At 43.7% G+C, this 27,727-nt stretch overlaps 1 protein-coding gene across 4 annotated transcripts in view; it reads left to right on the top strand.

Annotated features, from left to right (window-relative positions):
* The window catches only part of CCNYL1B (cyclin Y like 1B), a 53,933-nt gene that overhangs the window by 14,764 nt on the left and 11,442 nt on the right, over positions 1-27,727 (top strand). For 3 of the 4 annotated variants that reach the window (XR_008672843.2, XR_008672842.2, XR_002003024.3), the window contains 3 exons: positions 951-1,175; positions 1,278-1,329; positions 1,917-1,964. Coding sequence is in view for 1 of the 4 variants with exons in the window: in XM_019011665.3 (XP_018867210.3) it covers positions 1,278-1,329; positions 1,917-2,036; positions 6,093-6,259; positions 11,132-11,294; positions 21,120-21,161; positions 22,055-22,102 (592 nt within the window). In the remaining 3 variants the exon portion in view is untranslated. Of the gene's footprint in view, positions 1-950; positions 1,176-1,277; positions 1,330-1,916; positions 2,037-6,092; positions 6,260-11,131; positions 11,295-21,119; positions 21,162-22,054; positions 22,103-27,727 lie in introns of those variants that run through there. The other variant, XM_019011665.3, reaches the window with a different exon arrangement.

Below are 27,727 nucleotides of genomic sequence, written 5' to 3'. Positions count from 1 at the left end.
TGTTCGGGGTCCCTGACTTCCTGCACCACTACTTAGAATACTAAAAAGAGAGTTCAGGACTTAATAACACCATTAATTTTTACTGTTTCATCAAGGATATTCTTAAGTGAAGCAGCATATTTTAATAAAAACTGCAAGGGGGAGTGAAGAGTGTAATGAATACTAGTATAATTTGGTACCACAGCCCTTATTCTTACTGAGAAACAAGAAGTTTTACCCACTTTTGCTTTTATGCAATCATTACAAGTGTTGAACAGTGAAAAAGCAAGCAATGTCTTAATACTTTTAGAAGGTAATAAATTATTCTTATGTTTTATTTTCAATCAGCTTCTCAGGTTGAATTAGTATTCTTATAAGAACATTTTGGGCCATAGGTGGTGGTTGACACCTGTAATTCCTGCGCTTTGGGAGGCCAAGGTGGGAGAATTATTTGGGACCAGGAGTTTGAGACTAGCCTGAGTAATGTGGCAAGACTCCATCTATACCAAAAAAGAATTAAAAATTAGCTGGGCATGGTGGTGTGCACATTTCATCCCAGCTCCATGGGAGGCTGAGGCAGGAAGATCGCTTGAGCCCAGGGAGTCAAGCCTGCAGTGAGCCATGTTTGTGCCACTGTGCTCCGTCCTGGGTGAAAGAGCAAAACCCTGTCTCAAAAAAAAGAACTTTTGACATCATGGGCCTCCTAGGGAATCTCAGGGGTCCACAAACCACATTTGGAGAACCACTGGTTTCCTAAATGAGCACACAATGTGTTAGTTTTTTAAAGTTCATTAAGACTGGCCTCTTTTAAAATAAAAAGGCAATTAAGTTTGTAACTCAAACTACTTAAACAAATATGATAAACATATAATAAAGGAAGATTTGGTAAATCTGAATCTCATTCACATTTATTAAAAGTTATAAGTTTATTGCCAACCACTACTGCTTTATAAAATGTTCTTGTGTTCCAGCATGTGGTTAGAGGACTGAAAATAGATACAGTTTATTACCATTGCCTGTTAGCGGGGGTCAATATTTAAAGGCAAGTCTGGCTCATCAATGTAGAAAAGACTTCACAGTTCACGACATAATGTGCTGAAGAAAAACAGGTCAAGAAACCCTCTGAAGGCCAGGATCCAGGAGAAAAATTTGCAAAAACTCTTTTGATGAACAAATTTTACCAAAGCAAACAAGAGGTATCTCTCTCCACCCTCCATGCCCTACTCCCAAGCAGATATTTTACTAAGATATTAACAATTCCCGAATTAATTTCTTGAATGCACGTTCTTATTTTATAGTTATGCAAATAGATCTCTGGCTATTTTTGAAGAGCCAATACATCCACTTTCAGTAAGTGTTGCTTTATTTGAGGTTCTATTTTTGTCTCATAGAGTTATATTTAGTTCATGCTGAAGTCAGACTCACCCACCTTTAAGTCTTCCCTCTGTTGTGTCTAATCATCTTATATAAGGAGTGTTGTAAAGTGGGCATGCTGGAGTAAGAGCTGACTTGCAGCTTTGCTTAATTAGTGTGCTAAGGGGAGTAAATATACCATCCAAATAACAAAATGTGTCATTTAAAAAAATAATTTTCTATAGCAGCAAACAATATAAATATTTGTAAATAGTCCTAACAAATATGCACAACCTCTGTGAATAGAATTAGAAAACAATTTAAATCAGTTTAAATGCTACAAAAATTTAAAAACTTCCTTCTTCAGATATATGATAGCCACAGGTCCACCTTAGGGCCTATGTTTACAGAAAACCAAAAATATTTTAAGATCCTTCTGTTTATATTTTTAAAATAAAAAGACATTTTATCTCATCAAAATTGTTGTAAGGGACACATGGGCACAAATGTGAACACTGCCATCTTAAGAGTTCTTAAAAAGTTTCCTTGAGTGGATATTTATATTGCCTTTTTTCTTCTTTCAGCAAGAGAAGCTTCCAGGGAAATCCTTCAAGCATGATCCCAAACACAACTGTATTTTCAGATATTTCTGTACTCTTTTTCAAGTCATAAAACTAACAGCTCCATGTGCAATCGTAGCTTTGGTAAGATATTTCTTATCTATAAAGCATCTTTAACAACTGGTCTCCTACACAGCGTATGGCCATGTTTCTAACTAAAAGTAGATTCCTGAAATTATCATCAGATCTTTTAAGAGAAACCTGTGCAAGCCATTAAATACACATATTTGAGTTGAATCATCATTATGGTTTAAAATGATGCCATTGCTTTTCTTATCACAGAATAATTGCTATTAAAGGCAGCAGGAGAGATTTCTGGTTTCTCCCTCAACAGATTCCAATGTAGATCTAAGCTGAGTCCTAGGCCATATTCCCCGGGCACTTCTGATGCATGCTGTGACTGGGAGCTGCTGCTCTGAATGCTTCGTTGTTCCTGCTGACCTCTTGTGCCTGCTCCAGAAATTGCCCAGGAACGTGGTAGCAGTAAGACTTGGACACAGGCTTTGCTAGATAGCCTGCTAAGCCATAGCTGTGTCCTTACCTCTACATCATTCTCACAGAATTCCTGTGGTGAGACTCATTCTGAATATGAAGCCCTCTTCAGATGGCTGGGATTGATTTACTCCTCCCCACACTAACCTGTAGAGGAGTGTCAACCATGCAGCCAGGAGAGAAAAGATACTTAGAACAGTACCCTCTCCTTTAGCATCTGGCTAGAGCTTAGAAGAGAAGGCTTCTGCTAGGCACCTGCATAGAAATCCCTCTGTGGGCATTGGATCAGGTGCAGTCCTCTTCATGGAGCTGCAGGCCATTTGGAATGCTCAGCACATGCTGGCAGGAAGCAGAAGTGGAACTTCCAGCCAGAGAGAGAGAGCTGACGCAGGAGGGAAAGCTGGATTGGAAGAAGGGGGAGTTCACTGTAGACAGGCTAAATTTGGTGTGCCTGTAAGATAGCAGAGTGGCTGTGTACAGTCAATATTTGTATCTATGGGACTGGAGCATGAATCTGAACTGGAAATAAGGAATGAGGAGTAAGAGTACCTGCTAAGGGCTGGGCACAGTGGCTCACACCTGTAATCCCAGCACTTTGGGAGGCTGAGGCAGGTGGATTACCTGAGATCAGGAGTTTGAGAGCAGCCTGACCATATGGTGAAACCCTGTCTCTACTAAAAAATACAAAAAATTAACTGGGTGTCGTGGTTGGCGCCTGTAATCCCAGCTATTCGGGAGGCTGAGGCAAGAGAATCACTTGAACCCAGGAGGTGGAGGTTGCAGTAAGCCAAGATCACACCACTGCACTTCAGCCTGGGCAACGAGAGTGAAACTCTGTCTAAAAAAAAAAGAGAGTAGCTGCTCAAATGCAGAGAAAGTGTTTAGAATGAAAGTGGAGAAGCCGGGCATGGTGGGGACACACCTATAATCCCATCTGCTTGGGAGGCTGAGGCAGGAGAATCAGTTGAAACCAGGAGTTTGTGTCCAGCCTGGGCAACATAGCAAGTCCCCATCTCTAAAAAGGAAAAGAAAAGAAGGTGGACAGAAGATAGCTGTGTAAGGACTACCAGCATGTAAGGGACAAGCCCCCAGTAAAGTGGCTAGAGTGGGAGGAGGAAAAGCAGGAGAGGATAATAAAAGAAGAGCAAAGGGTTCAAGATAGGAAAGGCTGTGGTCACAGGGCTAAATGCTGCCAAGAAGTTGTCCGTTCCATAAACACCCCCTGGCTGCCGACCCTGTCCCACTCTTCTAAGTGCTGGGGTAGAGAAGAGGACAGGTTGAACACAGTCCTTGTCTTTATGTGCTCATGTTGCAATGAGGAAAGCATTTTTTTAGGTTATGGAAAATAGCAAAACGATAAAGCAGGATAAAGACAGAGTGATGAGAGGGGCTCATTATTTCAAATAGAATGATCAGGAAGAGCCTCTCTAGAGAGGTCACATTTGAACAGTGACCTGACTATAAAGCGAGGACGATAAGAAGTGCTGGCATGACAGGAAGTAGGATGAGTGCTGAGACTGAGACAGAAACACATTTCATGTGTGTTCAAGGAACAAACACCAGGGGGCCCACGTGGTGAGAGGAATGAAGGAAAGAATGGAAGAGATGAGGCCGCACAGGCAGTGTGACAGCTCACAGAGCCCTTTGGCTTGCAGGCCATGGGAAGAAGTTCAGGTTTTATTCCAGTTTGATGGGGGCACTCATGGTAGATCTTGAGCTGAGGAGTGCAGTGTTCTTAATTTAAGAGGTTATGGTGACGGCTTTGGGGAGAGTAGACCACAGTTGGGAGGAAGGTTGGGGCAGAGAAGATTACCAAGAAGCAACTAGGGTGATATAGGTGAGCTGTGACACATGGCGGCTCAGAATCTGAAGCAGGCAGCCTACCAGTGAAGGTAGGCATAGAGGGATTGCACACAGATTGAAACAGGGTAACTCACATTTAAGTGTTAGTCCCCAGGAGCTAGGCCAATGGCAATTCCCTGGACAAGATTAGAGCCAGCTTGGAGAGTGGAGCCTTGGGGTGAAGGGCTCTGGTTTGTAAGTGTCAAGACTCTGAGGACCTTGGCAAGAGGAGTCTGAGGCGAGTGATGGGGGTGGGTGAGGTGGGTTAAGGAGAGATGGGAGGTGAGGAGCTGGCAACAGGGCCTGATGCTGTGAGCAAATGAGAGGATGCCTCTGGGGAGCTGCGGGGAGTAGGATGGGAACAGGAAACACGTTCATATTGGGGGAAATCTCTGGCAGAGAGGGAGAAAGGCTTCAAGAAGAGGTGATTTGGGGAACAGTGTTCTGCAAAAGTGGGATGGGATCCACTGTGCTGATAGAAGAGTTGGTGTTAAAAAAAGGAGCTTTCTCACTGACCCAGGAGGGCAAGTGGTTTCGGTGAGTGTCAGCAGGTCCAGCTTACCAGTAAAGGTGACAGGAAGTTGAGGGCTTGCCAATTCTGTTTAAGTGCTCTCTAATGAGTGCTGTGGAGTTGAACCCTGGGAGGGAGGGTCATTCCTGGGATACTCGATAGTGCAGAGTTAGGGGGAAAGGGAGCAGAATCTCTCTTAAGAACATATCATGTTCAAGAGCCATTTGATTTTGAAAACACAGTTGAGTTTGGAGAACACTGCCATATCTGAGCCGCCAATCTGATAACCTTCAGACAATAAATGAACTCTCTTAAAATGAACTGTTTTCCTTTGATCTTGATACAAAGATGTCAAGTAGCATAGAGACATACTCTTCTGCAGAGCACCCTCTGGGATAACAACGCCTCACCGCTCACCTCTGTAACCTCCACTCAGCTGGTCCCTCACCAAGTTCTTTATAGGATAGAGATCGGATAGATAGAAAATACTTTCTGAGATTGTCTCACAAACTGCTTGGCATGTTGAGAGGAACCCCAGGGATACAGAGGCCGACAGCTGTCTCTGCCTAAAACCCAACTGAATTGACTGAATGCAGATACTATAGAACAAGAAATGAGTTTTCTTGAAGAGATTGTGGAGATGTGGAACATAGGGGCTGTGAGCAGGACCCTCCTTTCATACTCATGTGTTCCTTATCAAGCACTGAATACGGAGATTATTTCTCAGCCACAGAGACCTGTGCTTGTCATGCTGTCTGCATGGCAGGCATTGGGAAGTGAGCTTGATCTGCGGTTCCTCAGCTGGTGTCCCAAGAGCCGGTTAGTTATTGTGAAAAGGAGAAGACAGCAGTGTTCTCAGTATCACTTGAGTGTTACATATTCAAGCATGGTATACCTGTAAAATTCCTATGTACCTGCCAGCCAGGTGTGATGCTGCACACAGACAGCACTGGAGTGTTTCCTGAACAAACTTAATCTGCACTGGGCCTGAGTTTGTGCTGCCTTTCATGAGTGTGAAGGTGCTGATGGTGCCTCTCTTTGTGCCCACAGGGATGTCCAGTCCTCCCTGTGACCAAAATTGGGCTGGAAATGTCTATAGGCAGAGTAGGCTGCAGAGGTATCTGACTATGACTGTGATTTGGCCTCTTGCTTTGTCTGAGCAAAGTCTCTGCAGAACATAAGAATAAAAGGCACTTACTTTCTGGTCAAAACCAGAAGAAATCTTTCATTTTTAAATGTTCGTATCACCACATTTAAGCTGAACTGAAATCAAAGAGCAGTGCTCTATTTTGCAGGTGTACATCGAACGACTTCTAACTAGTGCTAACATCGATCTTTGTCCTACTAATTGGAAGAAGATTGTCCTTGGAACCATGCTTCTTGCCTCCAAGGTTTGGAGAAATCGTGGTCTGTGGAGTGTGGATGACAGCCAGAATCCCAAGGACACTGCAGTTGAGAACATGTGAGTTTGTAAGGTTTTGGCGAACTGTGTAACCAATTTCCATACCTCATTTGCTCTCCAAGTTAACACTGTAAAAAATATCTTTATAGGTTTCATTGTGCAGATAAAGGAAATAGGCATAAGACCAGACTTCTCTCTATCCAGCTTTAGTATAACAGTTTATATTTTTTGGCATTCATGGGTAGGTCTTGATGTGTTATTGTTGTAATAACTTCCTGGATAAACTGAAAAGTATTTTTCTGATTTTTTTTGGCAAACCTCTTACAAGTGTACTATTAGAATGACACAGTACAATAAATATCTTTATAGCTTTTTAGAAGCTATCTGCCAGTTTCAGTCCCTTTTTAAGGGGCAAACATTTGACCTTTGAAATAATTGGCCACTGTTAAGGTCTTAAGGACTCTGGACTATGGAGAAGTTATAGCTTTAACCTAAGTCACCCTTTGTGTAGTTGCCTTTGCTGGTCCTTTCCTCCCCATTTTATCTGAAGATCTGTTTTTATAGGAACCTTGAGATATGAAGTTAAATAGCCACAGATTCCTGTGCCCTGGCCCCTCCCCATTGGGAGTGTTGCATGTGTTTGGAAATTAGCCTGATGAATTAGAAGCTCCAACGTTTGCCTCCCACAGTGTGAGAAGCATTTCTGAGGCATCTCCCCATGCCCACCACACTCACAAAGCTCCATGGGTAGTCAGACATCCGCAGCAGCATGCTGGGGTCTGGAGTTGCCCATGAGAGTGCAAGGAGTCTTGCGGAGTCATGGGGTTCCTCCCAGATGCACCAACATGACACTGAAACACAGCTTCACCAGGGCTCCCTTCCAATCTGGCCTCATGACTGCTGTGAAGGGAAGGGCCCTGGAGCTGGTAGGCAGGGAGAGCAGGGAGGCATTTCCAGCAGAGCCTTTCTGGGTGCCTGCTCGACAGTGAGGACAGCTGTGCAGGCTGCATCTGTGCAAGACGAGGGAGTAGCCCTTGTTCACACTGAGCAGCAGCAGCAGATCAAGATCATTCCAGGCATGGGACAAGTTAGTTTTGTGACCTTTGTCCATGACTCCAGATAATACTGTCATTCTGAATCACCTCAGTGTATGTCTGCAATTGAAGATATACTGTCTATTGTAGGTATACCTCAGTGTATATCTACATTTAAAAATTAGCCCTTTGCGACTGAGCTCAGTGGCTCATGCGTGTTATCCCAGCACTTCAGGAGGCTGAGGTGAGTGGATCGCTTGAGCTCAGGAGTTGAAGACCTCCTGGGTAACACAGTGAACCCTGTCTGTACAAATTTTTTTTAAAAAAATTAGCTGGGCATGGTGGCAGGCAGCTGTAGTAGTCCTAGCTACCTGGGAGTTTGAGGTGGGAGAATTGCCTGAGCCTGGGAAGTTGAGGCTGTAGTGAACTGTGATCACATCACTGCACTCCAGCCCTGGGTGATGGAGCCAGACCTTGTCTCAAAAAGAAAAACAAAAATCTATTTTTGCCACCACTTTGCTTATAGTGTAAAACAAGTGATCATGGTGATATTTCTGGTAGCCATTTTAGCAAAGAGTGTGATAGCAAATGCATTTGAAACTAACGGAAATACTTTGGACGTTGCAAACACTAAGGTGGCCTTGATCATAGTCATCCATTTGTAAACTGGTTCCTCAAAGGAAGCAAGATTTGTGACTGCCCAACTTCTCCTTGCCTGCTGCCTAGTCAGCGCTGATTTATTAAGACAGGCGAATTACTCAAATTAGTCTCTCTGAAAACTCTGGGATGGTTTTTTAAAGAATAATTTGGTGGGTAGGGGGTCAGAAAGTGGTGAGTGCTGATTGATCACATCAGAGATGGAATCATAGAGAGTTGAAGCTGTCCTCCTGCACTGAGATGGCTCCTGGGTGGGGGCCACAAAACCAGATGAGCCAAGTTTATTGCTTGGAGTGGTGCCACATTTTCCCAGTACAGGGCCTGCAAAATATCTCAAGCACTGATCTTAGGTTTTACAATAGTGATATTATTCCCAGGAGAAATATGGGGGAGGTTCCGACTCTTGCAGCCTTCAGCCGCATGACTCCTAAACCATAATTTCTAATCTTGTGGCTAATTTGTTAGTCCTGGAAAGGCAGGCTAGTTCCCAGGCAGGAAGCGGGTTTGTTTTGGGAAAGGGCTGCTACTGTCTTTGTTTCAAAATTAAACTATAAACTAAGTTCATCCTAAAGTTAGTTTGGCCTCTGCCTAGGAATGAACAAGGACAGCTTGGAGGTTAGAAGCAAGATGAAGTCAGTTAGATCAGCTCTCTTTCACTGTCACGATTTTCTTAGTTACAATTTTTGCAAAGGCGGCTTCAAATTTGTAATCATGAACACTTAGTTCTACCATCATGGCAGCTGAATTGTTCTCAAAACCTGCAGCTCAGCTGGCTGGGGCTCTGAGTTCTAGTCACAAGATCAGAGAGCATGCAGGGATATGTGCAGGTTTCCACAGAAGTGAGCTCCAGGAGCAGTGGGGCAGAGCCTAGCTCCAAGAAGAACCAGTTCCAAACAGTGCTGTTGGTGTGTGAATGGTGAAACACCAGGATCTATGCTCCGAAAAGGTTGCTTCTGTTTATGATCTTGGGAATTTGAAAAGCATTACGTCAAAGTGTTTATAGACATTTGTTTCAGCCCCCTGCTGTTGACTGTTTGCAATGGTCCCATTTCGAGTGTAAATGTAATAGTTAAAAAATTGGTGTTGATCAGATTTTTCTTAAAACTTTCCAATATCCCAACATGGCACATGTATACATATGTAACAAACCTGCACGTTGTGCACATGTACCCTAAAACTTAAAGTATAATAATAAAATTAAAAAAAAACTTTCCAATATGTATGTGTCTCCCTAGAATATATTTCCTTTCTAAAGAGTAAGTTAAACTAAGTAGCTGCTATTTGGAAAATTTGCTGTGTCTGTAAAGGGTATGTTATTCAATCATCTAGCCGTTTAAAAGAAACCACAAAGCCCAGAAGATGCATATTCTATACACAGAATGCTTTTCTTCAGGATTAAATTTCTATTAATATGTTAATTCTGTGAAGTACTGTATTTCTACACGGTTACAATGTACTAGTGGAGAAAATAAAAAGGGATCGTGAAGTGCCTTTAATTGCTGTCATAAGTCTAGTCCTGATTAGCTATCTATTCATATATTATTTGAATTATATATATAATTTGAATTATATATAATTGAATTATATATAATTTTATATATAATATATTACATATAATTCAAATATATATGAATATATGAAATATATTCATATATATTTGAATTATATAATATATATAATTCAAATTATATATATAATTATATACTTATAATTATACATATACATATACATATAATTATACGTATAATTATATATATAATTATACGTATAATTATATATATAATTCGAATTATATACATGTAATTATATATAATTCAAACTATATACATAATTATATACAATTATATACATAATTATATATATTTATGTATATAATTATATATAATTATGTATATAATTGTATATAATTATATATAACTAAGTATATAATTATATATAATTATATACTTAATTATATATAATTATATACTTAATTATATATATAATTCAAATATATATATTTACATTTCTATGGACTTATGGACTTTTGAACAGAAAATTAATTTTGGAAGTAGGTTCAGCTGGGTTTTAAGTTCAGCAAATGAGATCACCTCATTTTGGCTCGTGGTCTAACTGCCCCCCTTACAGGAGAACATCAAGCATTTGTTGAGTTAGCCAGTGGGCAAAATATTAAAATTTTCAAACCAAGAAACCAAATATATTGTTCAGATAGTGATCATTTTTAAGCAATTAACTCATTACAGGGGTTATTCTGAAAGCAGCCAGATTTACTCTAACTCTGTACCTATTAATTTAGCCTTGGTGAGGGTGGCTGGATGACCGTGTGGCAGAGGACGGCTCCCAGCCCTTTAGTCTCCCACTGCATCCAACTCCCCCACATCCCGTTCTGGCCAGGGGTGACACGCTGAGCACTTCAGGGTTGCATTCGCAACTCAGGAGCAACACTGCATGTGTAAGGCCAGGGCCCTACTAGAAATCACATCGTAAAATGGGTTTAGTCTAGCCAAAATGTCTCTCCTTGATTTTTCTGCCTTTCAAACTTTAAAGAATATCCTTTCCCTGTCATAGTGGCAGTTTCAACTCTTCATAATACTAAGGTGAGCAGAAACTTGGGTTATGCCCCTTTGACATAGCCTTGTGGGCTGGAGCAGAGGGAAGGGGATTCTTTTTGCCATGGAATGTAGCTTGCTTACGTATTTATTTGGGATGAATCCTTCTTGTAGCCTTAGAGTTTTTCCTCCTCTGAGATAATAGGGTGGCTCTCCATGGGTCCATTTGTTGCCATGGTGATGCACCCAGTCCTCTTGTTGGTGCTTCTCTACTTCAGTAAGCCCCTTCCTGTTATCGTCCTGGTAAAAATGCCTGGAGGTCCTAAAGAGCTAATAAATGACACCCATCATTCCTGTCATGTGATTGCTATTGTGGGGCTTGTGAGTGAGCATGGAGTTTGAGTTGTGCAGCTGCCCTAAGGGAACTCTGAAGAATGAGCCCCAAGTCAGCAGCAAGAGTGCAGAAGAGGCTTCCACCTTTCCCTTATCCCAAACTTGGGGTGCTGGGATGCAGAAGAGCCCCAAGCAGCTGTGTCTTGTTTGGACATTAGTGTAGGGACCTGATCAGGCAGCCTTTATGTGTTTCAAAATAGAATTTAGAGCATCCTAGTAGCTCAGAATGATATTTTTAAAGATAAGCCACTTGACTAGAATTGTCCTATGTTGGTTTTATTGTGTTTCTCCTTCCCCAGGAGCAAGATGGAAAAGTGTTTCTTGGAGCTACTTGAGTTTAATATTCATGTATCTGCCAGTGTTTATGCAAAATATTACTTTGACCTGCATGCCTTGGCAAATGACCATGACCTGTATTTTCTATTTAGTTTTCTTCACAAAGATAAAGCCCAGAAACTGGAGGTAAGGATGTGAAGTCACTTAGTGGAGTTTTCCATCGGCCACAAAAGCCAACATCTGTTACAAAATCATATTAAGTAGTGATTTGGAAAATGGAAGCCTTAAAATTAACAGAGCAAAGAGCTTATTTCTTTGGCATCATATTTCTTATCTTTTATGGTCTATAGAAGGATCCATATTCTTAATTAATTAATTAATTAATTAGTTTTTTTGTTTTTTGAGACAGAGTTTCACTCTTTTTGCCCAGGCTGGAGTGCAATAGTGCAATCTTGGCCCACCACAACCTCTGCCTCCCGGGTTCAAGCAATTCTTCTGCCTCAGCCCCCCGAGTAGCTGGGATTACAGGCATATGCCACCACAACCAGCTAATTTTGTATTTTTAGTAGAGACTGGGTTTCACCATGTTGGTCAGGCTGGTCTTGAACTCCTGACCTCAGGTGATCTGCCCACCGTGGCCTCCCAAAGTGCTGGGATTACAGGTGTGAGCCACTGCGCCAGGCCAATGATCCATATTCTTAAAAATTTATTGATATTCTTTCTGCTATGACCATAATTCAGAATATTTTTAATTAAATTTAATCTGATTTTAATGGGTTTTGTTTTTAACCTCTATCCGTTCACACAACAATGCTTGAATAAATGCAATTGTATTCCTAATTATACCTATATACACAATGCACTTACCACTCTTGACTGTCTTTTACTTACACAGTTTGCAAATTTATGTCATTGTCTACTGTATATATCACGGTGCAGTCCCATGAGTTTATTAGACAAAGCAGTAGTGGCTGAGAGACTTGTACTTAGACTGTATAAGGTGCCAGTGTTTCAAGTACTGGCTGTAGGAAGGACATGGGTTTTTAATGAAAATGGTAACTTTCATGGGGTAATGTAAGATTTATGGCTTATGACCCTTGGTGAGTATACAGGAAAATTACAACTGAAATAGACATATATAAAATTGGCACTTTCTCTGGTATCTTGGTGATACTTTAGAATAATACATTTTTCTACCACAATGTGCATGTAAAGTAGCACCTTATGGTGCTTCAGTCATTAGACTTCTTGGATGTTCCAAATAGCCCAGCACAAACCTGTCTCATTAAAATTTGCTTTGAGTATATAGTAACTAACAAGGATTTGGTAGAATTTGAATCACTGAGTAAATCAATTTTTTGGCACAAGTGCATGTTTATTACATTGAAGGAACAAGTGCACAGGTAACAGATGATATTGTTGTTAGGAACTTGTCACAATACTCTTGAAATCTTTGGGAGTCCTATTTTATTTTTTATGTGACTATCATCAAGCGATGAGCCCAATTTTAAAATAACTTAATAAAGTAAATTCCTCTTGGCTCTGGCAATCTATTCACAGCCCTGGCAATCTATTCATAGCCCTTAAAGGAGATCACCTTAGTGAATGGGCAGGGAGTAGCATCCTCAGAACCTGGCAGTGTAAACCTCAGCCAAAGCAGTTGCAAAGGGACCATCTAAAGGAATCTGTATGTGTGGCTTCTCATCAGTGATGCCTTTTAAAAAATGCTGGAGCCCGGCCGGGCACGGTGGCTCACGCCTATAATCCCAGAACTTTGGGAGGCCGAGGAGGGAGGATCACGAGGTCAGGCGATCAAGACCATCCTGGCTAACATGGTGAAACCTCATCTCTATTAAAAATACAAAAAATTAGCCGGGCATGGTGGCGGGCGCCTATAGTCACAGCTACTCAGGAGGCTGAGGCAGGAGAATGGTGTGAACCTGGGAGGTGGAGCTTGCAGTGAGCCGAGATCGTGCCACTGCACTCAAGCCTGGGCAACAGAGCAAGACTCCATCTCAAAAAAAAAAAAGTTGGAGCCCTTTTTAAAATTGTACCTGTTTTCTCTTTGACTTACTTTCCTAGGCTATGTCACGGCTGTGTGAATACAAAGACTTGCATCAAGATGCCGCTGCTTTGAAAAGGGTTATCAGCATGAATTTCATTGGTATTGGGTGCTCTAATGCCATCTTATCTTAAAGAGAAAAATTAGCCTTATAAGACCCTGAACTTCTCAACTGTAAAGACTAGAAAATATCACTTCTGCTGAAAGAAACAACAATATTAGGATTTTCTTTTTTCTTCTTTGTTTTATTTGTTATTTGTTTTTTTTGTTTGTTTGTTTAGGATTTTCATCAAGAGGAAGTATCTTCAAGTTAGCCACATTGTGGAACTGGGTGATGGTGGGATGAACAGTGGGTGCCAGGTGCTTCCTGCCCTTCCTCTTTCACTGGGTCCAGATGGCTTTCCTAGGGCACCACCTTCTTGAACAACTCTTGGAGAGAAGGAGTGTCACATGGACACAGCACATCCCAGCTCAGAGTCCAGTTACCCAGTCTCAAGCAGGTGCCAGTGGTGTCCACAGTCACCCACAGTCCCTAGCGGGTGACAGTGGTCTGAGCTGAGCTGGAGCTAAAAAAACTTTAGAATTGGCTCCAGATTTGTGAGAGCACCTGGGTTTGGTTCTCTGTCCACTGAGGCACTGAATGCATGATGGCCCAAAACTCAACAATGGTGGGAAGAGAGAGTGGCATTGGGGCAAGACTGTTGTTACTCCAAGCACCAGGGTGGCTCAGGTCTGCTCATCTAGTCTTCGGAGGGAATCTGTGCATGTGAAATGAGGCCCCCACGTCATGGTTATAAAGGAAGAGATGAAATCAGCTCATCTTCTCCCAGGCCGATAATGGTCACTCCACCTAGGGAAGCAGTAAAAGACCTGGCCTTGGGATTGTTAGGGGAGCTACAGAAGTGAAAACTGAATTTACCCAGTTCCGGGAAAACAACAAACGAGGAGCATCTGGGTTCAAAACCTTATCAGAAGATCATTTTCCCAGCTAATCTTGCCCCGGTGCATTGTGTGGTCTCAGCGCTTATCAACAAAACAAAAGCCTGTCTATAATTCTAACACAGGGACACACCGCACCTCACATTTTCCAGTGCACTGCAGTGGTTCAAGAGATTGCTGGTGCTGTCTGCATCTGTCTGTTTGCATATGGAGAAGAGCTGCGGTTCTCACGGGAGCGGCTTCTGCATCCTGAGGAAGTTTACTCACGCAGTTCTGGTTGTAATAACTGGTGGCACCTACTGACATGCAGTCAACAATGGGACTCCTATGGTGCACAGGACTGCCCCCCTTGTCAATCAAGAAATAATTTTCTGGCTTCCAAAATAGAAGGTGCTGAGGATCAACTGCCTCAGAGTCTACAAGGGAGCCACTTTCTGAGACTTTCTTTTCTCTTACAAGAACACCAGATCCCCACCAATGTGAGATGTTAGATCAAGTTTTTGTGCAAGGGTGGATGTAGGGGGCAGAATCCTAAGATGCCCCATGATCTCTGCTGTCTTTTGTTACACCCTGAATCCTCATCTTTTCTTGGGTATGGCCAGACCTGTGCCTTGTTCTAGACATTTGAATACGGCAAAGTAAGGGATTGGCTCTCTGCGAGTTACCTTTCCTTTCCTTTTATCGGGCACTATAGGAATCCCTATTTTCTTTCTTGTGTTTACTTTCACAGTGCAGTGGTTTGGGATATCCCACTGTCAATTTGCGATTTCCTCCTCCAACCATAATCTATGGCCCTTTATATGTAATTGAATGTTTTCATGTATTGATATTTTGTCTGAAGATAAAATATTCGACTAAACATGTTAAAACGTTTCATGCAAAACCTTCAGTGGTTGTAAAGTCTACTCTGGTGAATACACAAATTTATCTATTTTATATATTAAAAATTATATTAGTTGTGATAATATTTTCTTTTTTATCTTCACTTGTTAGATATAGTTACTTAAGTTTTTCCAAAATTAATGATATTGTATCTTATATTTGATTTAAAATACTACTAGGATATTTGGATTGATAGTTGAAAATAAATGGCAAAATAAGAATTGCTGAAACCTGGTGATAATGTTCTTAGGATGGGTTTATTATCTATTATCTGTATCTTTGTTAAATGTTTACATTGCCATGAAAACCTATACATAACAACTTCAAATTTTGTGTAAAATCCTTCGTGCCCTGCACTTAGGCTCCACTGCATAATGAATAAAAGGAAAATGGATTCTCCTGCGGGAAGTTCTGCTGGGCTCTCCCTTTCTTTTCCCTGCAACATACGGAGAGCGTTTTGAGGTCTCCATGGGGTGAGGTGGCCGTGAGTGCCGGGAGGAGTGCGTGTGTGGAGATGTGTTTCGTGCCCACGATTCTCCCTTGGGTCTTTCTGATTGTGGTGGTGGCTTTGAGGATGGTTTCTGAGGATCCTCTCAAGGGGAGTTCTCCGCTTGTGAGGTCTCCATCTGGGGAGGGGGGAAGATGTCTGGGGAGGAATTTATGGGGTCGCCCCTGTGTGACAGAGGCGCCCTGTGCGGGGTCTCCGGGAAAGCATCTTTTTAGGGGTGGCTGGGGGAAGCCATCGCCTGGGTGGAGGGTAGGGCCTAGTCTCCCCTGTAGGGGGGGCGGGATGTCTGAGGGAGTGCTGGAGGGTCCTCCTGTGAGTCGGGGTCGCTGTGCGGGGTCTCAGTACAGCCCTCGACCTGGGGAACTCATTGTGGAGACCCTGAGGTGGTTGGGGCAGGGAAGAGGGCAGCCTGGGCAGTTGCCGCAGTGTGTCAGCGTCGCTGATGCCAGGAGACAGGTTTGGGAGGAGTCTTTGGAGGGGAATAATTGTGGAGTCCCATGTTCCGGGTGGGGAAAACTCGAGGGTGCTCCAAGGCCAGAGGTCAATGCGGGGTGCGCGTGAATAACCTGGCGGGGGGGCTCGCAGGGGAATGATGGCTCCCCGGAGAGGTAAAGGGTGGAAAGAAGGGGCCTCAGCAGTTTAGGTCTTGCAGAGTCCTTCTGTAGGGCGTCTGGGAGATAGATCCGTGGGGCTCCTAGGGTCGCCCCTACCCGGCGCGGGGTATTTTGTGAAACTGGCATCGCTCTCTGCATCGCCCGGTGGACGCGGCCAGGAGGCCTGGGCTCCCGCCTGCCACACGTGACGCTTGGCAAACTTGGTTCGGGGGAGTCGCGGGGCTCCTGGGCGGGGAAGCTCCTTGAGCCTTGGAGACAGCGGGGCCACCCCTTAAGGGCAGGCAGCAGGAAGGAACGGAGCTAGTTGCGCACCTCTGCATCCTTTTATTACGGAATTGGAATTGGGTTTACTTGGCCGACCGTGCGGAGCGGAGGGTGGGGTCGGCGCTCCCCCTCCTCCTTCTCTGCTGGGCGCAATTTCCAGCCCAGATCAGAACCCTTGGGGCGCCTGCTGAGGGGAGCGCGGCCTGGTGCGGGGGGCGGCCGCGGGCTCCCGGGGCTGTCAGGGGACATCTGCGCCCTGTGAGCGCCAAGCCCGCCCCACAGCTCCTGAGCCAGCCAACACGGGCGCCCGGTGCAGTACGCGGACCCGCAGCCCCAGCTCCCGAGGTGGACAATTTTGCTCCAGACCGAGCGGCGACAGGTAGGGCTATAAACAGAGGGAATGCAGAGGGCTGGCCAAAAAATGAAAAAAAAAAAAAAAAAAAAAAGGCAAATTATTGAACGTGGTAGTCATGAAATGTGGAGTTTCGTATTAGATTTGAGTGTTACATTGGGTTTAGAATGAGTGACTACAATGCAGTTTTAGGACTGGCGATAGACAAGTTTAAAACTCCAGGAAACTGCGGATAGGAGAGTCGTTGATAACCTTTCTATGAGATGGCTCTTTTGAACTGTGTTTGATAAGAAATATGCCCAAACCTACGAGTACAGCTTTCACATTCCTAACAATCTGAGTCACTCTGAGTCAGAGTGGTCTTCAATAAATTACGATCATTTCCTTTGCTTTTCTGACCTGGTTAAACGAATCACGTGGTTCCTGCACATTAATACTCCTGCATCACTAACCAAACCTTTGCGTGTTAGCTTGCTGCCTCCGTTTTCTTTATTATGCTTTGAAATGGACAAGAAATATATTTCATTTTTACAATCTGTGCCCTGGGTTTCTCAAAATCTTAAACAACCTTAGTGTATGTTGACCTGTTAATTTTTAAAAATGCTTTACTGGGGTATATTTTATATAATATAATCACATATTTTAAGTACAACTCCAGGCTATTTGGTATATTTATAGAGCCATGCAAGCTTAATTACCATCTAAGTTTAGAATATTTGTATCCCTTAAGAGGAAAATGCATCCTACTTGCATTCACCTTTGCCATGTCAGATCTAGACAACAATCAATTTTATGTCTCTATAGATGAGCCTATTATCAGAGTTTCTAATAGCCAGGATCATGAATTATGTGGTCTTTTGGGTCTGGTTCCTTTCACTTAGCCTAATGTTTTTGGGTTTCATTTCTGTTGTAGTTTGCATCATTGCATCATTACATTATTCCTCTTGGATGGCAAGTGGAGTTCTATTGCATGGACATGACCACATGTTATGTGCATTCATATGAGAGTCTTTGTATGATTATAGGAATTTCATTTGCATACTAACTTTGGGTTAGAATTTCTGTGTCCTATAGTGATTTTATGTGCAACATTTTGAGGGATAGCCACATTTTTATTTTGTATTGTTTTATTTTCAAGGTGGCACAATATTTTGCATTCCTATTTGCAGCATATGTGAGTTCCATATTCTCCACTTCTTTTCTAACATTTGTCATTGTATCTTTGGTATAGCCATTCTAGTGGGTGTCAACTAGTACTAATTGTGGTTTGATTTGTATTTTCTTAACAACTGATGAAATTGAGCAAATTGGCAAATTGTGTATCTTCTATGGAAAACATCTATTCAAATCTTTTGTCCATTTTTAATTGGTCAATAGTTGTTTTATTATTGACCGATAAGAGTTTTTTATATATTCCAGATACTAGCTTCTCTGAGTTTGGTTTTTAAGATTCCATATATAAATGAGATTTTATATAAAATATATATGTGTGTGTGTTCTTTATAAACCCTAATATACCCAAATAATGTATACAATTTAAAATATTCTTTCCCATTAAGCAGCATATTTTTTCATATTCTTTTTGATGTTCTAAAAACAAAAGTTTCCAATTCAATAAAGTATAATTTATTTTTTTAATAAAATTGTGCCTTTGGTGTAATATCTTAGACATATTTATGTAACCCAAGAATACAAATATTAACTATAAGATTTCTCCAAAGAATTTTGTGTTTAACCTCTTACATTTTGATATATTACCCTTTCTGAGTATTTTTGGGGGTCTGTGGTTTGAGTTAGGAGTCCACTTTTTCCTTTTGCAAAGTGTATATTTAATTTTCCCAGCAAAATTTTTTGAAAAGACATTTATTTTCCTTTTACAATTTCTTGGCATCTTTGACACAATCAATCTACCATAAATTAATGTGTTTATTAGTGGCCCTTCTATTCTATTCTGTTGGCCTACATGATCTATACTTATGCTAGTACCAGACTATAACATTGCAGTAAAAATTGATACTGGATGGGTGAGCAAGGTGGCTAACACTTGTAATCCAAGCATTTTGGGAGGCCAAGGCAGGAGAATTGCTTGAGCCCAGGGGTCTGAGACTATCCTGGGCAACACACCAAGATCCCATCTCTACAAGAAAAAACAAATGTTAGTAGGATGAGTGGCATGCACTTGTAGTCCCAGCTACTCATGAGGCTGAGGTGGGAAGATCACTTGAGCCCAGAAGTTCCAGGTTGCAGTGAGCTGTAATCCTGCCACTGAACTCCAGCCAAGGTGACAGAGCGAGACCCTGTCTCTGAAAAAAAAAAAAAAGATATTGGCAGTGTAAGTAACTAAATTTTGTTATTCTTTTCAAAAACTGCATATATTTTATTTCCTTTGCATATCCACATGCATTTTAGGAAGAGGTTTAAAATTTTTGTTGAAAAAATCTAGAGAATTTGCATTAAATCTATAGATCCAGCTTTTAGTATTTTGATATTAATATTAAGCATTGCTATTCTTGAATATTGATGTCTCTCAACATATTCAGTTCTTTGATTACTTTTAGCATTTTAGAATAATTTTCACTATGATGTCATTGCTCTTATTTTCTTAAAGTTATTTCTGACTATTTCTTCCTTTAAGAGGCTTTTACCAATGGTATTTTTGTCTTCATTTAATTTTTAGATTGACTAATTTTATACAGTAGTACAATTTAAGTTTGTATGTTGATCTTGTATCTGATTGTATCTAATTAATTTATTAATTCATATAGGTTTTTAGTAAATTTCTTACAAATATTTATACAAAATCATGACATGTGAAATGACCTATTTCTTTTTCAATCTGGGGAGTGGGTAAGAGAGGGGTTCTGCCTAGGCCTGGCCCTTCTTCCCATCTGGTCATTGTGTGAGGCCCAGAACCCATGGTGGGAGCTATGGAGAGGCACAGGCTCTGCCTGGGTCCCTGGGCCTGGAGGGGCAGGGCTGTAGGGAGATCCTGGCTCCCACTTAAGCTGGTTAGGATGGATGCCAGAGCTGTCCTGACGGGGCCCTGGGAGCACAGCAGAGGCCCTGGGGGGTGCCTGGTGAGGTGAGCATGCTCCCTCTCCCCAGCTGAGCTGCCCTTGGCCTCTTGCTGCCAGCTCTGTTCCCCCCTGGGAGAGACTTGGTTCCCTCCTGGCAGGGAAGGGGCTGTGAGGATGGGAAGGTGGAGCCGCCAGCTTCTCAGTTGGAGCTCAGAGGCCTGGGGTACCAGTGCAGTTGTCCTCTGGGAGACAGTGATGGGGGGTTCCATCCACCTCCCTCTCACCATCACCAGTGACTCTCAGGAAGGAGGTGACTGTCAGGGCACCTGCAGGGGACAGCAGGAACCAGAGGCCCCAGCCGGCCTCTAGGCCCAGAAGGCAGAGGAGATGCTCAGTGCCTGTTATTGGCAGACTGGGGCAGCCCCTCAGGGCCTGGGCCCAGCTCTGCATCAGCTGTTGCCAAAGCAGTTCTGCCCAACCCTCTGGGGTGGAAGCTGAGCAGAGGACCCCCATTCTGGGTGCTTACGCTGTCAGCCAGTCTCCTAGGCCCTCAATCTTCAGGGGTGCAAGTACCCCAAATGCCGGGTTCTCCTGTCCCCCAGTGGCCTTGCCAGGAGTGGCCCCTTTCTGGGGGTATAGGGAGATAGGCCCTAGTGCAGATAGCTGTGCTTTCTGGTATCCTGGAGCCACTGGGGCCTCCTGGCCCATAGCCGTCCTTCTGGCCAACCTACAGCCAGATGCAAGGCAAGGAGAGTGCACCCTTCCTGGGGCAGCCCTGGTAAGTGTGGTCCCATTGAAGCCCAAAGCCAGCTCGAGCTCCAGCCTGGGACCCACCAGCTGCATTAGAGCAAGGGTAGCGGCAGAGACTGGAGTGAGGAACACAGATGGCACCAGGGAACTGGCTACTTTGCTAACATGGCAGTCCTGAGACCCCAGGGCCCAGGAGAGAGTGGCACCAGGGAGCAGTGGAGTCCTCATGAACAAGTTGGCTACTCTCTCACTGGGGAGGTCCCCAGGGCTTCACCCAGAGATGAAGAGACCTTCAGGGTTCTCCAGAGGAAGGAGGAGGGGCAGGACAGACATGGGTAAAAGGAGGCCTCTGGGGAACCAGCCGCGTTGTTTTGAAATCTGATCAGGGGATAGATGCCCTCTGCAGGTGGTGGGCTCCCAGAGCTGGGGAGGGAGGATGGGGCCTGTGGCCACCTGGCGTTGTCTTCCCTCTCCTCATCCATGCCTCCCATTCTAGACACGCCAAGGAGCACAGGTTTCTCATCTAGGTCCAGGTCTCTGCCTCCCCACTTCTGGGATCTCAGAGCTCAAAACTGCTGCTTCACAGTGGGTGGGGGCCCTTCCTGCTTCTCCCCTCATTCCAGGGGCATGCCAGTCAACACAGCCTTTCTCTGGGACCTTGTAGGGTAAGTTCCTCCTCCTATCTGCCCTTCCTCTTGCTGCTTCTTGAAAACCAATCGGTCTCTGCCCCTCCTACTCCTGTCTGCTCAGTCATTAGTGTCAGGCAGTTTTTCACTGTGGGGCAGGGCTGCTCACTTACCAAGAGCTTGGGGTTACCCTGCCTGGGGGCTGTTGGGTCGCCGGAAGGGAGAAGAAGTCCTTGTGCATCCTCGTGGTTCTTGGCAGTTTCATGGAGGGGTGACAGCAGATGCAGTTATTGAAGACTCTCAGTGGCTAGGGTTTCGGGCAGTGCAGCAGCCGTGGGGGTGTGGCTGTGGAAGGGAATCTGGGTTCCTTCTGACCGGTGTCCTTGGGTCAGTCTCTGGACCTTTCTGAGCCTCATACACCCTTATTTGGGGTGAAAAGGAGGGGACCATATCTGAGCTCCCGGAGGTCCTATTTCTCCTATGTCGTGGGATACAGGGGAGGGATAGTAGCTTCTCTCCATGTCCCTGGTATGCCTTTCTGTGCTGGCAAAACCTCTGTCTGAGGCTCCTGCTCCATGCTTCCATGCTTCCAGTGGGTCTGGTTTGGGCCCACACATTTCTGGGAAATGCACCCTAATCCCACTGCTGAGAGCTGGGTAGGGAAGAAAAGATGGGGCTGGCTGGGATGGGTGGATCTGGGTGCGCTGTTCTATCTGGAAGCTGACCCAGATTCTGCTCAGGGCTGAGACTTTTGAGCTCTCAGCCAAGCCAAGCCAGGCAGGCTGCCTGGCTGATGGGCACACCCTGGGGTCCCAGGTCCCCATTTGCTCAATGGGCATCCAGGCAGGCCTGTGTTTGCTGGAGGGTTTCTGAGAGGAGGCCCCAGCTCCCAAAGGCAAGGAGGGGCTCTCCTTTGTTCCCCTGGTGCCTAGGTAGGAATGGAAAATTATGCCACCTACTCCCCAGTCTCCTCACAGCCTGTAAGTTGGGGGATGGGGTGTAATTCTGCCATCAGTGGTCATTCTGGCATTTGAGAAGAGGGCTTATTTCACCTAGGCCTAGAAAGATGAGTGTGCATGCCTGAAAGAATGGAATATCAGGGGCAGCCTGGACAAAAGCACAGAGGTGGGAGGGCAGGGGCAGGGTCTTCAGCCTTCTGTGTTTTGGCGCTTCTAGACCTGAGTGGGAGGCAGGAAGAAACTGAGGCTGGCTTTAGGTTGGTGCCTGAGAGTGCTGGCTTAGGAAGCTTGACTTAGAGAGCAGTGGGCTTATTAGAGGGGTTCCAAGTGGCAGTCTTGAAACAGGAGAAATGCCCATCCCAGGGCTTGGCCACAGAGGTAGGGGACCATGGGCCAGTTGGGAGATTAGGGTGAGTGATTCAACAGGGAAGGGGGACCTACACAGAGCAGCGGCCAGTTTGTGGAGGAAGCTAAATTCCATTCCCACAAGACAAGTCTTCAGTGACGCTTAAGGGTCAGCCACGTGTGATGCCTGGGAGGCAGCTGTCCCCTTCATCTGAAAAGCCTGATCAGGGCCAGGATCAGGATTGGCCATGGGAACTTCATGGTGTAAGGAGGATATCTGAAGCCATGGAGAGGATGAGGTGAGAAAGAGAAGAGGCTGGGCCCAGGCACATCCCCAGCTCAGGACTGGTGGAAGGGGATGGAGCCAGAGACGGAGGGACAGGGGGGTCATGTTGGTCAGGGAAGAGGAGGAGGGAGTGTGCAGTGGTGGGGGGTGCTGCTGAGAAGTCACACACATCAGGGCTGGAGAAGATCCTTGGGCTGGGCCCTAACAGTGGCATTGGTGACCCTGGGGAGAGTGCTTTGGGCAGTGTGCTCAGGTGGAAGCCATGCCATGGTGGGCTGAGGAGCAGCAGATGGGAAGGGAGGGCTCAGGATGTGGGAGGGAGGAGGCGGTGGACTGCAGGGGTGCCGAGGATGTGGTGGGACTGTGGGTTGGAGGCTCAGGAAGGTATGCAGACACTGTTCTATAAGGCACATGCCCCCCCAGGTGAAGTGAGGCAGACAGCCCTCCCTCACCAGCTAGGCCCATCTGACTCAGCTCCATCCTTGTCACCCCCAGAGCCACAAGGACTCCCCAGAGAATTCAAAGAAGGATGTTGGTGCAGCCAAGTCACCCAGAAAAGGTGGGCTGGATGAGGTCGATTTGGGAGATAATATCCCAGGATAGAAAGTCATTGTTATTCAGAACATGGCTTTGCTGTGAAGATCTTGGCCTCCAGGATAAAGTCTTTCTCTCACAGGTAAGGGGGAGGAAGGGATGCTGGAGACCAGGCCTGAGTCTGCTGGGAAGGATGAGGCTAAAGTACCAAGTCTTACCCATGCTCCTTCTGACCCCATGTCATAGGCAGGAAACCGAGAGTCCTGTGCCTTGCACAGGTGCCAAGACTAGCTTGGTCATGGAGACCCTAACCCAGTGGCACTAGAGGAATTAAAGGCCCACAGAAATACAGAGTGTGGAGTGGGAAATCAGGGGTCCCACAGCCTTCAGAGCTGAGAGCCCTGAACAGAGATTTACCCACATATTTACTGACAGCAAGTCAGTGATAAGCATTGTTTCTATAGATTATATATTAACTAAAAGTATTTCTTATGGGAAATAAAGGGATGGGCCAAAGTAAAGGGATGGGTCTGGCTAGTTATCTGCAGCAGGAGTATGTCCTTAAGGCACAGAGAGCTCATGCGATTGTTTGTGGTTTAAGAACACCTTTAAGGGGTTTTCCACCCTGGGTGGGCCAGGTGTTCCTTGCCATCATTCCAGTAAACCCACAACCTTCAGCGTGGGTGTCATGGCCATCAAGAGCATGTCACAGTGCTGCGGAGATTTTGCTTAGGGCCAGTTTTGGGGCCAGTTTATGGCCAGATCCAGGGGCCTGTTCCCAACATGTCCCCCTTCTTTGTTTTGCAAAGAGATAAAAACAAAAGCAGCTTTGTCACAGTGAGCTACTTCTCACAGGAGTCAGGACCTGCATCTGCATACTACACAAAGACAAACAACACAGATTAAAAGCACAATCATCATTGAAATCATAGAGCTTCCAAGTGTTTTTATCCATTTTAATGGATTACTAGCTGCTAACCCAACTGCAGCTCCTTCAAGTACTGCAGTTCCTGGCATTAAGGTCAGGTGTGCCTGGAATGCTTTAAATATTTGTTCTTTTGATTTTACAATATCCAAAGACAAATTTTTAGAGTGTGCTTCTAGATGCTTTTTATTCTTTCCTAAATTTTGTTCTTATTAAGAGTCATTAATAGTTTCCACAAATCCTTATGTTTAGGTCCTATAACGGGCCATATCATTTGAGGTTGAGGGGCCACTATACCACCATGGTGCCAGATAATAGGAACTCTTGCCATATTTCGTATCATTTCTACCATCTGACCATTTTATTCAGACCAGCTGAACATAGTATGGCCATGGCATGCAGAGGGGTGCAATTCAAGCTAAACAGCCCATTAGGGACCAATCAATAATGATTCCATAGGAATCGTTGCACCAGCACCTTTGCCTGTTCTGCAATGCCATCTTCCTAAACAAGTACATTCATTTTTTCTGCCCAGGTTCAATTCTGTTTACAAATAGGTTTTTGAGGCCAGTATGCCTCAATTATAGGACCAGATTTATTATGGCAAATACTGAGATCAGAAAGCATGCATAACTGTGCCATAGAGTGATTACATCCAGGCATTATTGCCAGCCAAGATTGATAAATTTGCCCAATAAGTATAATTGTTCTCTGTGTCAGCCCTTGTTGAAGGAATACTCATGGCAATGGTGATCACCACTATCATAGCTACCATTAAATTACTCATTGTGACTGGTTGTCCCTCTTTCCTCAGGTTTCCTTCCGCCATCTGTGACAGCTTCTTGATCTGTCCCCAGGTGGGTGGCTGTATTCAATGGGTGCTGCTCGTGACAGTTGGGGTCCTCCTCAGTGTCAGTCTCGACATGACTGCAACCAGGGGGTCCTTGGGTTCTTCCTGGAATCTCTTCCTCAGCATCTGACTCATGATAAGGTTTCAGGTTTCTTGATGATATCCAAATCAGCTGTTGACTCAGTCCTGGAGAAACACAAGCATAACCTCTACCCTGTTATTATTTTACCTATTTCCCAACTTTTTGTTATCAGATCTCTCCACCAAACCAGTTGTTCTGCTTCTGTCTTTGCAGCTGGTTTCTATAGATGTTGTTCAGCTGCTAACATTTGGCCTTTAGGCACACTCAAAAAATTTAAAGTTAATAATGCTAGATTCAATTGTGTATGGGCTGTCCCATAATCCCTGTTCCCCCTTTCTGTTTTTGCAACTGCTCTTACAGGGAGAGATTCATTCTTTCCACTATGACTTGTCCTTGAGAATTATATGGGATACCAGTAATGTGTTTAATATCCATATAGAGAAAAATGTACTAGAGCTTGGCTAGTATAGCCTGGGGGAATTGTCTGTTTTAATAGAAGCTGGAATGCCCATCACTGCAAAACACTGCAAAAGGTGATGTTTAACACAGGTGGAAGACTCTCCTGGTTGGCATGTAGCCCAGACAAAGTGAAAAAAGGTGTACACACATACATGTACATAAGCCAGTTTCCCAAATGAAGAAACATGTGTGACATCCATTTGCCAAAGAGAACTAGATTCCAATCCTTGAGGATTAACTCCTCCTGTAAAAGATGAGGAAAACACCATTTGGCAAGTTGGGCATCATGGATAATAGCTTTAGCTTCTTTCCAGGTAATGCTGTATCTGCATTTGAGACCAGAGGCATTAACATGGGTTAAATTGTGAAAGTGTTTAGCATTAGATATTGCAATAGGAACTAGGCAATCAGCCATTTGATTCCCTGCAGTCAAAGGTCCTGGAAGAGGTGTATGAGCCCTAATGTGAGTGTTGTAAAAAGGGTACATTTTACTCCTAACTGCTATTTGCAGTTGGGTAAATAAAGTTATCAGTTGTTCATCTGTATGAAATCATAACTGAGCATTTTCAAATAATTGTGTGGAATGAACCATGTATGAAGAATAAAAAATCACATTAATAGGCATATCAAAAGTGGTCAATACCTCAATTACAGCTACAAGCTCTGCTTTTTGAGCTGTAGTATAGGGCATCTGAAAAACTTTACCTTTTGAGCCAGAATAAGAAGCTTTACCATTACTAGACCCATCTGTTAAGACATTCTCAGCACCTTCAATTGGTTTAAATTTAATTATTCTAGAGAGGATCCAGTTAGTTAATTTCAAAAATTGAAACAGTTTTGTTTTAGGAAAATTATCAAGAATACCCACAAAGTCAGCTAAATGAGTTTGCCAAGTAAGACCATTTATAAAAGCTTGCTGTATTTTTGCCTTCATGAGGAGGACAATAATTTTTCTAGGATCATATCCATGTAATTTAACAATCTGAGTTCTCTCATTTCCTATCATAGTAGCATTTTGATCCAAATAAGGAGTTAGAGTCCATGAATTAGTATGTGGAAGAAAAAGCCATTCTACTAAGTCCTGTTCTTGGACAATAACACCAGTAGGTGAATGCTGAGTTGGAGAAATTAGCAAATCTGGAGTCTTCTCTGGATCTATTCTATTTGAGCTTTATGGACTTGCTTTTTGATCAACTGCAGCTCTGCCTCAGCTTCTTTTGTTAATTGCCAAGGGTTAGTGATACTAGGATCTCCTCTAAGAACAGAGAATAGATTACTCATGGCATAGGTAGGAATGTCTAGAGCAGGTCATATCCAATTAATGTCGCCTAGTAATTTTTGAAAGTTACTTAATGTTTTCAATTGATCCCTACATATAGTTACTTTCTGTGGCACAATGGTAGTGTCATTTACTAAGGTACCCAAGTAGGAGTAAGGAGGAGTAGTCTGAATTTTGTCAGGAGCTATAATTAAACCAGTGTCAGAAATTGAATTTTGCAAGTGATCATAACACTGGAGTAATATTTCTCCAGTGGGGGCAGCACAAGATATATCATCCATATAATGAATAATGTAACACTGTGAAAATGTTTTATGAGTAGGTTTAATTGCTTGCCCTACATAAGTCTGGCAAATTGTTGGACTGTTTAACATGCCCTGTGGCAACACTTTCCAGTGAAAATGCTTAGCAGGCTGCAGGTTGTTTACTGCCAGAATTGTAAATGCAAACCATTCACAGTCTTATTCAGCTAAGGGGATAGTAAAGAAACAGTCTTTTAAATCTATGACTGCTAATGGCCAATTTTTCAGAATCATAGCAGGAGAAGGCAATCCTCGCTGTAATGTCCTCATAGGTTGTATAACTGAATTAATGTCTCTTAAATCAGTTAACATTCTCCATTTACCTGATTTTTTTCTTAATGACAAAAACTGGAGAATTCCAAGGGGAAAATGTTGGAGCTATGTGTCCGTTTTCTAATTGTTCAGTAACTAATTCCTCTAAAGCCTCCAGTTTCTCTTTACTTAGCAGTCATTGTTCTATCCAAATTGGCTTATCTGTTAACAATTTTAAAGGTATAGGTTCTGGAGGCTTAACAATGGCTGCCATCAAAAATGATATTCTAAACCTTGGCAGGAACTTTGTCTTTCCACTTGAAGCGGTTCCT

The sequence above is a fragment of the Gorilla gorilla genome, chromosome 18 (genome assembly GCF_029281585.2).
Source record: "Gorilla gorilla gorilla isolate KB3781 chromosome 18, NHGRI_mGorGor1-v2.1_pri, whole genome shotgun sequence".
In the NCBI taxonomy this organism is placed as follows: domain Eukaryota; kingdom Metazoa; phylum Chordata; class Mammalia; order Primates; family Hominidae; genus Gorilla; species Gorilla gorilla.
Note: the sequence above shows the minus strand (reverse complement) of the source record. Positions and strands in the feature narration are given on the sequence as shown.